Source organism: Trachinotus anak, unplaced genomic scaffold (assembly GCF_046630095.1).
Source record: "Trachinotus anak isolate AG129_WGS33_773 ecotype Australia unplaced genomic scaffold, CSIRO_AGI_Tana_v1 ptg000023l, whole genome shotgun sequence".
Lineage (NCBI taxonomy): Eukaryota > Metazoa > Chordata > Actinopteri > Carangiformes > Carangidae > Trachinotus > Trachinotus anak.
This window is the reverse complement of record NW_027273874.1, coordinates 3,514,700-3,527,049: the sequence shown is the minus strand read 5'-3', so window position 1 is coordinate 3,527,049 and position 12,350 is coordinate 3,514,700. Positions and strand designations below refer to the sequence as shown.

The following is a 12,350-nucleotide window of genomic DNA, read 5'->3' as shown; positions in this document are numbered from 1 at the left end:
AATTGGTTTAGGGAAAGATCATGGTTTGAGTTCAAATGACTTAATACTTGCCTTACTTTTGCTGTTAGTACTACTATTACTACTTCTACTATTACTACAAATATTGCTGCTGTTACTGCCACTATCACTGACAGTCAACTTTTCCTGCAGGGCAAAAGGGGAACCCAGTACAGTGCAGGTACATGCTTCAGTGAACTGAGGTTTTACAGTCCTGACAGTATCTTGCTTGTTTCACTAAAGCTGTCAAATAAATATAGCGGAGAAGCAAGTACAACATTTCCCTTTGAAATGTAGTTCAGTGGAAGTATAAAGCAGCATTAAATGGAAATACTCAAGTAAAGTACAACTACCTCAAAATTGCACTTAAGTACAGTACTTAGAGTAAATCTAGGCTACTGAATTAGTTTCCAACAATGCTAATATAACTACTTAGCCTTCAGCGCACATGGATTTTATGAATTCCTTAGTGAAAACAAGGGGAGTGACTCTTCAAAACCTAATATCAAAAAAGTAAGAGACTAACTAATCCACCACAGCTACACAAAAGACTACTAAAATTAAATAATAAGCTCTATATTGATGTCAAAATGTATCTCCACAACAATTAATCCTCTATTATCTCACTGCTCATGGCTGATCACCAGCGTCTGATCATATGTCATTTTATTTTGGTAATGAAACGACAAGCTAACACTGGAAATGAAAGGGCGCGCTATCAGCGAGCTAACATTAGTTAGCTAAACTGTAATTCAAGGTCAAAGTTCAAAACTAGCTTGCATTAGTGTTCATACTTGACATAATGTGAAGGTAAGAAAGTAAAGTAAACATCTATATGTGTGTGTTGTTTTTGCCTCTTTTGGTGGGGTTCCAGGTTTTAATCAGGGGGGTCAAACCCCAATCACCCTCCCATCTCCCCTGTAATTTGAACCCTGCTGCTACTACTTCACTGCTCCTATTGTTACTCCTGCATTACTTCCTCTGATTTCTGCATTCGCTGTTGCATGTATACACTTTTCTTTTCCATACTGGCACTGATACGGTGTAAAGAGCAAGAAATGAGTCCAAACACAATAAAAGGCACAAAAAGTCCCTCTGCTGAAGAGCCAGTGCAAAAGATTTCCTTCTCACGCATTCATTCAATCATCTGCTGCTACCAAGAGTTTCCATCAGTACGACCCAATACAAGAACATAAAACACAGTTTAATTTCCCTCTAAAGCAAAGAGGGGTGTGTACTAGCTTTACTTCAACACTGATTCTAAGTGTGCAACAGATGTGGAAACAAGATTTAAGAAAAATACCCACACACGTCACTATTGACAGGTTTCTATGGTTCCCATTTCCACCACGAGCACTTAGCTTCTTGATTGACCAGATAATTTCAGGGACAAACTAATCAGCAAATGTCAAGTCAAATGTATATGTTACATTAAAAAGAACAACTATGAACTTCAGTGCTGATTATAAAATTTTTGGGGGGCTGTTTTTTTTATTCACGATATGGAGTCTTTTAGATGCCAAACAGCCTCATATTTGGAGGGAAGTGCTGCTGCTGCAGGGAGTCCAATAAAAAGTAATTCATTTGACATTTACAAAAAAGCCTCACACATGTGAAAAGGCATCCATCATGGTAATATTCACCAAACACTTAACAGACCTCAAAACAACTCTGCTTGGGTTAATGGCGCCAAATCAGTGCAGCTGATTCAGTCCTTTCCATAAACAGGGTTTGTTTTTATTAACCCTGACTGGTACCGAAGGAAAGGGTGAATCATAAAGGACGTGATCTAATGTGTGTGTACGTGTGTTTTCGTGGTACTCACTGGACTGGACATGAGAACAGTTGTACCATGTTTGCAGCCAGGGACGCCACACAGCCAAGGTGTGGCAGTGACAGCAAGCAGCTCTGACCACGAGCATGATGAAAGGATACTGGCTCTTCACACAATACGACGACTGTTTGAAAACACATGTATCTCTATTTTAGATTACCATGAATTGCAGCCACAGAGTCCATCTATCATTAGCTGTCGTGTTTTGTTCTTGTTGGTGTTGATTTAGCATTTACCATACGACACGATGACCACAAAGCCAGAACTGATGGAATAAAGGATGAAATATTGGACTGAATCCTTGCACTACAATAATTTTAAACAAGTAAACATGTTTTGGCGTGCAATTGTTCAATACTGCAAAAATAATCTCGCCACAAGTTCCATTTGGTAGCTGTTCTGGATCTTCTTTATATATATTATGATCTTCATCAGCAGATGGTGTTTGGTCAGTGTAGAGGCTCAAATTTTCATTTTGTCAGACTGCTTCAAGAACCTTTTGTGCATGTTAGCTTAAAGGACAAGTTTAAAAGTTAATTCTTGACCCTAAAAATCAATATAACACACGGTGAAGACAATGTGATATGATCAAAAACTCCAGAACAGTTACTAAATGGACTTTTTTTTGTCAATTGATGTTTCTGAGAATTATGACTGGTTGTTGAATTTCTTGTGAAGTGTAACAGTGGATAAATTAAGGAACACACAGTACGCCTTCTGATGCTCAGATAAACGTAATGCAAGATGTTCTTCCTCATTCCACCACGTGTCTGTCAGCTTGTATACTATGGGAAATTTTGATCTTTTGCAAAAAATACTTAACAGATAGATTACAGCAGGTGTTTCATTACGTTCCTGCTGTTTGCTCACTGTAGTCACATTTTCTTGTAAAGCACAAAGACAACAGAATCTGAGGCAGGAACTCTTTACCACAGAGCTAAGTTAGCTCTGTGTGAATTTGCTTGTGGGGGAAGGAAACATAACTGCCACACATTTACCACAGGAGAGCGTCTGACGGTAAAGAGCTCTGCAGCTCTCATCATGAAGCCTGCATGTGTGTTTTTAGCATGCATACATTTGCTCTGTGTGCACTAATGAATGGACCCTTGCAACTGTGCGCAGCATGCATGTCTCTGTGTTATTGTGTTGTTGGCATGTGTTTTGCAAACATGTAAGTGTTCAACTGTGTCATAAAAGCTCACAGTGCCACCTCTTAACTTCCTGTCATCTTCAATGAGTGCATGTTAGAAAACCACAGGTGAGTCACGTGACGCGGCAGGTCTTCCACTTTCTGTCTGCTGCTTGTGCAGCACGAATCCTCATTTTGAATCAAATGAAGCGTTGCTGTTCTCTTTCACAACGACGCTGAAGAAATTCTTCCTGTAAAAGACGCACAGGAACCAAAAAGAGGAAGAGGAAGGACGAGCGGAAGAAAAGTGGACAGAGAGGCGATGGACACGACAGATAAGAACATCAGTCTAGGCACCGTGGCGAATGGTGGTGAGTCTATTGATGAGCTCTTTTTATTCTTTGTTTATTTAAGTTCTATAAATTTGAAATAAGCTTTTAAAGATACGCCTTCCTGTAAGGCTACAGCAAAGTGGATAACACAATGTTCAGGTATTACAATAAAAACATAAAAAAAAAAAAAAACATAAAAAGTAATTTACAAGAAAAGTATATCCATCTAGCTGCAGTACTAGAGATGAAACAATAAAAAAAGAAATAAAGTCAGGGAGAAAGCAGAGACCAGATGACTGACTATTGTTACACTTGTGTGTTTTGTGTCATTCAGCTTATCCGGTACGGTGCACTGAGGAAGCACTTCTCCCTTTCTTCACAGATGAGAGTCTGCCGGCTGCGATGGCCTCACAACATGCTCCCGCTTCAAACGACGTCCCTCCTGCTCTCCCAGAACTTAGACTGGTCCTCCTGGGCAGGAAAGGAACCGGGAAGAGCGCAGCAGGAAACACCATCCTGGGAGGAGTAGGAGGGTTTGAAAGTGGGAAGCCCACGGAGGAGTGCGTGAAAAGACGAGCTGATGTGACGGGGAGAAAACTCACGGTGGTGGACACACCTGGATGGGAGTGGTACTACCCGCTCAACAGCACCCCCAACTGGGTGAGGAGAGAAACTTTACGGAGTGTGTCACTTTGTCCTCCTGGACCCCACGCTGTGCTTCTGGTGGTTCGGTCCTGTGCCTCAGTGACTGATGCCTACATCAGGGAGATAGAGGAGCACCTGGAGCCGCTGGGAAAAGGAGTTTGGCAGCATACCATGCTGCTGTTCACCAGGGGAGACGAACTGGGCCTGACGACCATGGAGCAACGAATTCTGACGAGCGGCCCAGCACTCCAGAGACTCCTCCAGAAGTGTGGGAACAGATACCACGTTGTGAACAATCGGAGTAAAGGGGATGGGATGCAGGTCAAGGAGCTGATAAGGAAGCTGGAGCAGATGGTGGCGGCGAAGAAAGGAGGAAACAGTCATCTGGAGATGGATAACACAGTTGTGTTGGGTTTGGAAGCAGACGGGAAGAGGAGAGCCAGGGAGAGGAGGAAGAAACAGAGGCAGATGGAGGCACAGATGCAGAGAGGGACCATCAAAGCAGCTCTCACAAGTGAGTTCTTCAGTCTGTTTGATTTATTAAACTTCTCAAGTCTCAAGTACATGCAATCATTTTATTTCATAATAAGGCACAGAAAGTGTTTTGAGGCTCATAGCTTATGTTGAATGCCTTGTTATTGGAAAAAATGCAAATATAATGCAAATATGTAATCATATTATTATATAAATATTATTATTGAAATACTATTGTATTGTAATATTGTAACAGACAAGACAAACTTCTTTAGCCTCATAATTTAGTCATATATCTTGACATTTCCTGTCATTTAGTCATATATCTTGACATTTCCTGTCATTTAGTCGTATATCTTGACATTTCCTGTATGGTTTAAATTTAACTTATTTGATCAAAGATGTGCTGCAACAACAACAACAAAAGAACATGTGACCAGAAACATTACTCCAAATGACTATTAATGCTGCTATGTGTCTGCTGGATCTGTCTGTAGGCAGGCAGGAGTTTACCAGTCAAAACTAGTCTGAAGTCAGTGGGGACCAAAACAGAGCTAAAATAGGAGAGATTAATAGACTTATATTAATCAGCTAGCTGGAAATACAACTATGCTAATGTTGTTTTCTGTCAGCAGGAAGTGTTTTCTCTGCCACCATGAAGGCCAAATAATCCATTCAGTGCTCCAATTTACACTGGTAAAGAATTATACACTGTACTCAGCAGCTTTGGAAGCTATTTTAGCCTCGTTGTTGGGGTCTTGTGGCTCAAACATGTATTGTATGGTTGTGTTTCACTGATTTTCTTCCTTTTCCAGCCTTTTCTAGAAAAAAAAACTGTCTGTCCACTGTTTGGAGCTGTGCAGATATCAAATAGTGGGTTTATCAGTAACTACCTTGTGAAGAAATCTCATTAAGACCCAGACGTTTTTATTAGGAGCTGGTGGAGACCAAAGTAGAGATAAAAGGAGGATGACTGTTGCACATAATCCAAATCAATTTAGTAAACTAATGAAGCAGTTGATTGACTGAGTGACAATAGTTGTTTCACTGAAAGTCTGTACCTTTGTCCCTGCTAGGTGATGGTCCTCAGGGCTCCGAGCTAGATGCTCATCAGTCTTTCTCCAAGGCCCCTCGACGTCTACCCGAGGTCCGGCTGGTTCTCCTGGGTGAGCGTGAGACTGGAAGGAGTTCTGCTGGGAATACAATCCTCGGCAAAGCAGGCGTCTTCCAAGCAGGGACAGTAACAGAGGAGTGCATCCGTCAACAAGCAGAGGTGGCCATGCGGCTGGTGACGGTGGTGGACACACCGGGCTGGGAGGCAGGTGTGGCGGGTGCTACACCGGAGAGGGTGAAGAGAGAAATTGTTGGCAGCGTGGCCCTGTGTCCACCGGGGCCGCACGCTCTCCTGCTGACTCTGAGAGTGGACACACTGGTGAAGGTGGGACATGTGAGGGAACATCTGGAGCTTTTGGGTGAGGGTGTATGGAGACACACAATCTTGCTGTTCACTCATGGCGATCAGCTTCGAGAGGGGGTGGATATTGAGCAGCACATCCAGGGTGGGGGCAGAGACCTGCAGTGGCTGATGGAGAAATGCAGGGGCAGGTATCATGTCATCAGCAGTGTAGATGGAGGCGGAAGAGGAAGCGGAGGCTCCACGAAGGTGACAGAGCTCCTGGAAAAAGTAGAAAAGATGGCGACAACAAACAGGTGTGAGGCTTTCTCCAGTCTGGTCCAGGAGGTCAGGGATCTGAGCCGACAAAGGAACGAAAAGTTCAACCAGCGCCTGAAGGAGATGGGAGATAAGATGCTTCGTCAGGAGGTGGAGTTGAAGAATATGAGAGACAGAGAGATGAAGAGCATCAGATGGTTCTTTGATAGGAAGAAGAAGGTGAAATCACCTGGGAAGGCTGATGTTCAAAGGGAAGAAGAGGACGATGAGGACAGGAGGAGCCTTGGAGAAAGGAAGAATGACATTGGCGAGCTAGAGGAGAGAATACGATGGCTGACAGAGGATAAAGAGAGAGAAATTCAGGATCTGGGTATAGAAAATGAAAGAATCCGCGTAGCACTAAACCAATGTACACAAGAAAGGGATGAGGTGATGCTTAACCTGGAGCTAAAAGAGAGAGAGATTGAGGAGCTGACAGAAAGAATGGATGAGCAGCAACTGAAGCTGCTCGACCTTGAACGTGCTGGTGTAGAAAATGAACATCACAGAAAACAGAGGGAGGATGCCATTAGAGCAGAGAAACAGGAGTGGAGGAAAGAAGTGGAAATATTGGAGGAAGCTGTAGAGCTGCACAAGAGAGAAAGAGCAGAGTGGATGGAAAAAATTGATTCTTTAAAAGCACAAATGGATGAGACCAAAAGACACTATGATGATGTTTTTGAGAGAAAAGAACAAGAAAATAACAGGGAGATGACAACGCTGGAAGAAAAACTAAAAAAAGAGATGGAAATAAAACTGTCTGAAAAAGACAAAGAGCTGGATGAACTGAGAACGAAAGCCTCAGAGGAAAAGCAGATAATTCTAGATAATGCAAAACAACATGAAAAAGAAATGGACAGAAAAACTGAAGAAATGAAATCAAAACACGAGAAAGAGATGGAGAGAAAAATGCAAGAGAAAGAAACAGCGTTACAAGACCTGAACCTGAAGCATCAGGAGGAGATGGCCAGAAAAATCAGGGAAATACAACAAATGATGGAGAACGCAAAAGTTCAACACCAAGATGAAATTGATCAGAATTTGAAAGAAAAAGCACATGATATGGAAAGCATCAAACAGCAGTATGAAAATGAAATAAGGGACATGCAGCAAGAAAACCAGAGAGTGATTACAGAGCTGAAAGAGCAGTTTGCAAAAGAAAATGAGGAACACAAGCAAGCAAATAAGAAAGAGATAGCTGAACTAGAACAAAAGTATCACACCCAAATAGATGAAAAAATGCGAGAACATGAAAAAGACAAGGAAATGATTCATCTAAATCACACACAAGATGTGGCAAACAAGATGCAAGAGAAAAAGAAAGAAATAGAAGCTTTAAAACTGCAGCATCAGGAGGAAATGGAAAGAAAAGTGAATGAAATGGAAAAACTGATGGAGGCGAGGAGGGCCGAACAACAGAACGAAATGGATAGAAAAGTGAAAGAAAACAAGGAAGATGTAGAAAGAGTGCAACAACAGTACATGACAAAAATAAGGGACATAGAGGAAGAAAGAAAAAGAGAGACGCAAGAGCTGAAAGAACAGTTTGCAAAAGAAACTGAGAGGCAACTGCAAGAAAGACAAACAGAGATAAGAGAGTTGGAACAAAAGTATGCTGCCCAAATAGAAGAAAAAGTGCTGGAAAATGAGAAAGAGAAAGAAATGATCCATCAATACAATGAAAAATACATTTTGGAAAAATTGCAAGAGAGAGACAGACTAACAGAAGAGTTAAAACATCAGCACATTCATGAAATTGAAGTAAAAATGCAAGAAAGTGAAAAGGAAAAAGAAAGATACAAGAAAGAGATGGAGAAAATGGTGGAAGGAAAGGAAAAAGAGATCGAGGAGGTGAAACTGAATGTCAAAGAACTGATGAAAAAGCTGCAACACAAGGAAGAGAAAGAAATAGATCACGTGAATTACAAAAAAGAAACAGAGCAAAGACTGGAAGACAAAGAAAAAGAAATTGAGAAGATGAAACTAAATGTCGAAGAAATGAAAGAAAAACTGCAACATAAGGAAGAAATGGAAGCAGTACATTTAAATTACAAGAAGGAAACGGAGCAAAGACTGAAAGAAAAAGAAAGAGAAATAGAGGAGATAAAAGAACATTTAAAGCAGCTTGAACAAACCCTGCAAAGGACAGAAGAGGAAAGACAAAGGGATCAACTAAATCACAAGAGACAGATGGAGCAAAAAGAACGAGAGATAGAAAAGTTGAAGCAGCTGTTAAAGGATGTTGAAGAGATCCTGCTAAAAAAGGAAGAGGAGAGAGGAGAAATTATTCTAAACCAAAAGAAAGAGGCAGAGGAACGACTGCAAGACAGAGAGAGAAGGATGGAGGAGATGAAACTACAGCTTTTAAACGAAATGGAGAGAAAGATAAAAGAAAAGGAAAGTGAGATTGAAAGCATTAAACAGCAGGCTGACTCAAGGGAGACGAGATGGAGGGAAGAGCAGAAGAAGAAGGATGAGAAAGGAGAGAGTGAGATGAACAAGCTGATAGAAATCATTGATAAGAAAAATAAAGAGATAACTCAAGCACAGTGTCTTATTGCAGAGAGAGACAATGAGGTGGATGAAGCAAAGAAGACATGTGCAAACTACTTAAAAGAAATTGAAGATCTGAAAGAAAGCAATAAAATCCAGACCTCCTGTATCACTGAGATACAGCAACGTCACACAGAGCAGGAGAGGAAAAAAGATGCTGAAATGATGGAAAAACTGCAGGAGAAAGAAGAAGAGCTCGAGCACCTGAGGCAAATAGACAGAGAAAACGAGAAAGAGATTGTCCAACTGAGGCTAACAATCGAGCAGACAAAGTCAGAACTGAAGGATCTCACCAACAAAATGGAGAGGGAGATGACAAGCATGATTCAGGAATATGAAAAGGAGATTGCAACACGAAATGAGAGCATAGAATCAATTACAAAGGAGAAAGATGATGCTATGATTCGTTTGGAAGAGGAAAGTCAGCAAAGTATTTTGGACCTCACCGAGAAATACGAGGAAAGCCAAAATAGAGCTGAGGAGCTGCAGAACCAAAATGAGAAGATGAGAAAGGAGACGGACAACCTTAAAATAAAGTATGAGGAGCTGAAGAAGGAGAGTGAAGAAGAAGTTAGGAAACATCTCAGAGGATGTGAAGAGCAGGTACAGAGCAAAGAATCAGAAATCCAAAATATTCTTAAAGAGAAAGATCTAAAGGTCAGGGCATTAAAAGAGGCAAATGACAAACAGCAAGTAGAGATAGAAAGGATGAAAGAGAGAGACGATGAGGCAAAAATGCTGATGAATGAGCTGAGAGAGAATTTTGAAAGACAGCTGGTGGAGAAACAAAATGAGTTTAGAATTAGGGATGAAGAGATTGAACAGAAATTCTTAAAAAGGGAAGAAGAACTAGGGGAGAGGGAACAGGCCTTGAGCAGAAACCAAGAAGAGTTGAGCGAAAGAGGACTCAAATTAGATGCGAAAGAGGTAGAGCTTGTTGAAAAAGAGGTAAAGCTTGAAAGTAAGGAACAAGAACTTAGAAAACTGGAAGCAAATCTAGAGATACAACTACAACAGCAAGAGGGAATAGATCAATATGAGCAAGATGTGAAAATGAAAGTGCAGAGCATTGAGAAAAAGGAAAGGGAGCTAGACAGCTTACTTCAAGCTCTGGAAGGCAAACAGAAGGAGCTAAGCTTTCATGGTCAAGATCTTCAGAAGAAGGTAAAAGGGCTGAAAGACCAGGGGAAAGAGCTAAAAGATAGAGAGCACTACTTAAAAAATGAAGAACAGGAGCTGCTCAACTGGAAGTCGGAGCTGCAGATGCGAAATGAGCATGTAAACTATACGACTCAGCAGTTAGACGAGATGGGCAGAGACTTGGCTTTGCTGAAAGAAGAACTGCACCAAAAAGAAAAAAACCTTAAGATCTCACTTAAAAAACTGAACGAATGGGAGAAGAGCCTTGAAACACGAGAGGCAGAATTGCGTGAAAGGGAGCAAACGGATTTAGAGAATGGACGACATGAGATTGAAGACAACATGAGAGTCCATGAGGTGAATTCTTTCAATCTTAAAACTGCTGATGACAGCTCAGAAGATAATGTCCACGGGATGTACCAAGAGGTCAGAGAGAGTAGGGAAGAGGGAAGAGGAAAAAAAGAGTCAGAAAGCACAAAGGATTGGGAGGATCAGACAACAAAAACAGCATTGTCAGCTGCAGAGAGCAATAACTGTCATCTTGAAACACTAAAAGAGATCGACACAGCTGATGAAAAGGGAGTGATGACAGGAAGAGCAGGAGAAACAAGGAGGAAAGAAGGCAGAGAGGACCTGGAAATGAAAAGGGTCATCGGGGATTTGAAGTTTTCTCAGCGTCACAGAAACAACAAAGACTCTCTGGGGTCGGATTTGAGGGTGATGGTGTTAGGGGAATCCTGGTCATCTCGCTCACCCGCTGGAGTCACCATCCTGGGTGGAGAAGCGTCCAAACTCGATAGGTCCACCTTCAGGTCTTGGAGAGGTCAGATCGCCGGGAGACACCTTGCAGTTGTAGAGCCACTAGGTTTGAGGTGGCGAGATGGACCAGACCCAACAAACATATCGCAGAGGAAAAGCCTTCTTGACAGCATGTCCTGGTGTCACCCAGGACCTCACGTCATCCTCCTGCTCATGCCGGCCTTCTTAACCTGCACACGGAAGTACAGGAGAGCTGTGGAGGAGCACATGAGTTTGCTTGGGGAAGAGATTTGGCAGCGCACCCTGGTGTTGTTCACATGGGGGGAAACTTTAGGGGTGAGCGCAGAGCAGCACATCCTGAGGAACGGGGAACTGATGGGGCTCGTAGAGAGATGTGGGGGCAGGTATCATGTGCTGACCAGCAAGAAAACCAACTCTGTGATTGAAGGATTGTTTGAAAAGATGGAGGATATAGTGGCTTTGAACAACAGTGAGCAGTGTTTGGTGTAGAACTGTAATGAGTGTCTGAATTTATCATGTAAATACTGTGTTTTTTCATGTTGTTATGTGAATATTTTCTAATAAATTTAAGGAGGAACTACTCAGGTCTTTTATTTAAACAAACTTATTAACACCAGAGTGTAAAAATCGCCCATTACAAGTAAAAGTATTGAATTTGACTAAGTTTTTTGATGAAACATTGAACATTTTAGCCTAGTTGGCCATCAAACAATTATTAAAAATAAAACCATCTGAGATGTTTAGAGGGGAAAATCACTCTTCAGTGGAACAGCTGACAACTAGGAGAGCTGAAAAATGACAAGGGTCCCCTCTTAGGGGAAAATAAGTAAATAATATAGTCTTGTATAAGTCTATCATGTGTTTTTAAATGTGGTTCTGAAAACTAACTTGTAACTATAGTTGTCAGTTAAATATAATGGAGTAAAAAATATAAAACTTTACTTTAAAATTTAGTAAAAACTGAAGTAGAGTGTAGCAGAAATTGGGAATACAAGTAGAAGCACCACAAATACTTGTATAAATAGTAAATGTAAATACTAAATGTATTATTGTCGGGCATTAAATTTAACATCCTGCTATGAGAATGATTCATGTAAACATTCAGAAATTATTCATTACTTAAAAAAAAAAAATCATATGACATTCTGAATGAGTTGCAAACTCAACATGATTTTTAAGACAAACCTTAGCTGACCTGCACCGTCACCACTCATGTCAGAATGACTTTCATACTTTGTCCACAAGATGGGGACCTTGTGTCAGTGTGGAGCTGACTGAGCACCAACGTAATCAGTGTTGAAAGTCACTGATGACAAGGAGTTGATGGTGAAAGTATAGTGAAGCTAGTCAAATGTTGTTTTTTTTTTTTTTTTTTTTTTTTTAAACCATGTTTTACAATTTTCTGTGTAAATGGCTACTTTTAAAAGGAAGAGTACACAAAGCCTGACTAGCAGGCCTGTGCTCCATTTTGACTGGAGGTATTTCAGTTGAACCAAACCATCTCGCAATTATAACCCCAGGGAGCCTCCCGCATGCTGAGAGGACTCCTGCTTTGACAAGTAAATTATGACTCTTGATGAGAGGAGTACGGCTTTCTCAGAATGCAATTTTTGACAGCCAGGAAAATGCGGGTGGATACATACAACAACTTCCATCATCCGTGGAGCCAGATGCAACATCCAAAAACACTCGTGTGCAATCATCAGGCTAATAATTATGGACTGTGAGTGCTGGTCTGTATCTAACATGGCAGCA

At 41.2% G+C, this 12,350-nt stretch overlaps 1 protein-coding gene across 2 annotated transcripts; it reads left to right on the top strand.

Moving 5' to 3' along the window:
• Positions 1-3,126: 3,126 nt before the first annotated feature.
• LOC139607106 (trichohyalin) lies at positions 3,127-11,175 on the top strand. Of its 2 annotated transcripts, none has more exons than XM_071459738.1 (3): positions 3,127-3,331; positions 3,675-4,451; positions 5,488-11,175. In XM_071459738.1, the coding sequence occupies exons 1-3, from the start codon at positions 3,283-3,285 to the stop codon at positions 11,082-11,084; spliced, it is 6,423 nt and encodes a 2,140-aa protein (XP_071315839.1). In that variant the 5' UTR covers positions 3,127-3,282; the 3' UTR covers positions 11,085-11,175. The 2 variants fall into 2 exon arrangements, with proteins under 2 accessions (XP_071315839.1, XP_071315838.1); XM_071459737.1 differs by having other exon boundaries at positions 3,627-4,451.
• Positions 11,176-12,350: the final 1,175 nt, after the last annotated feature.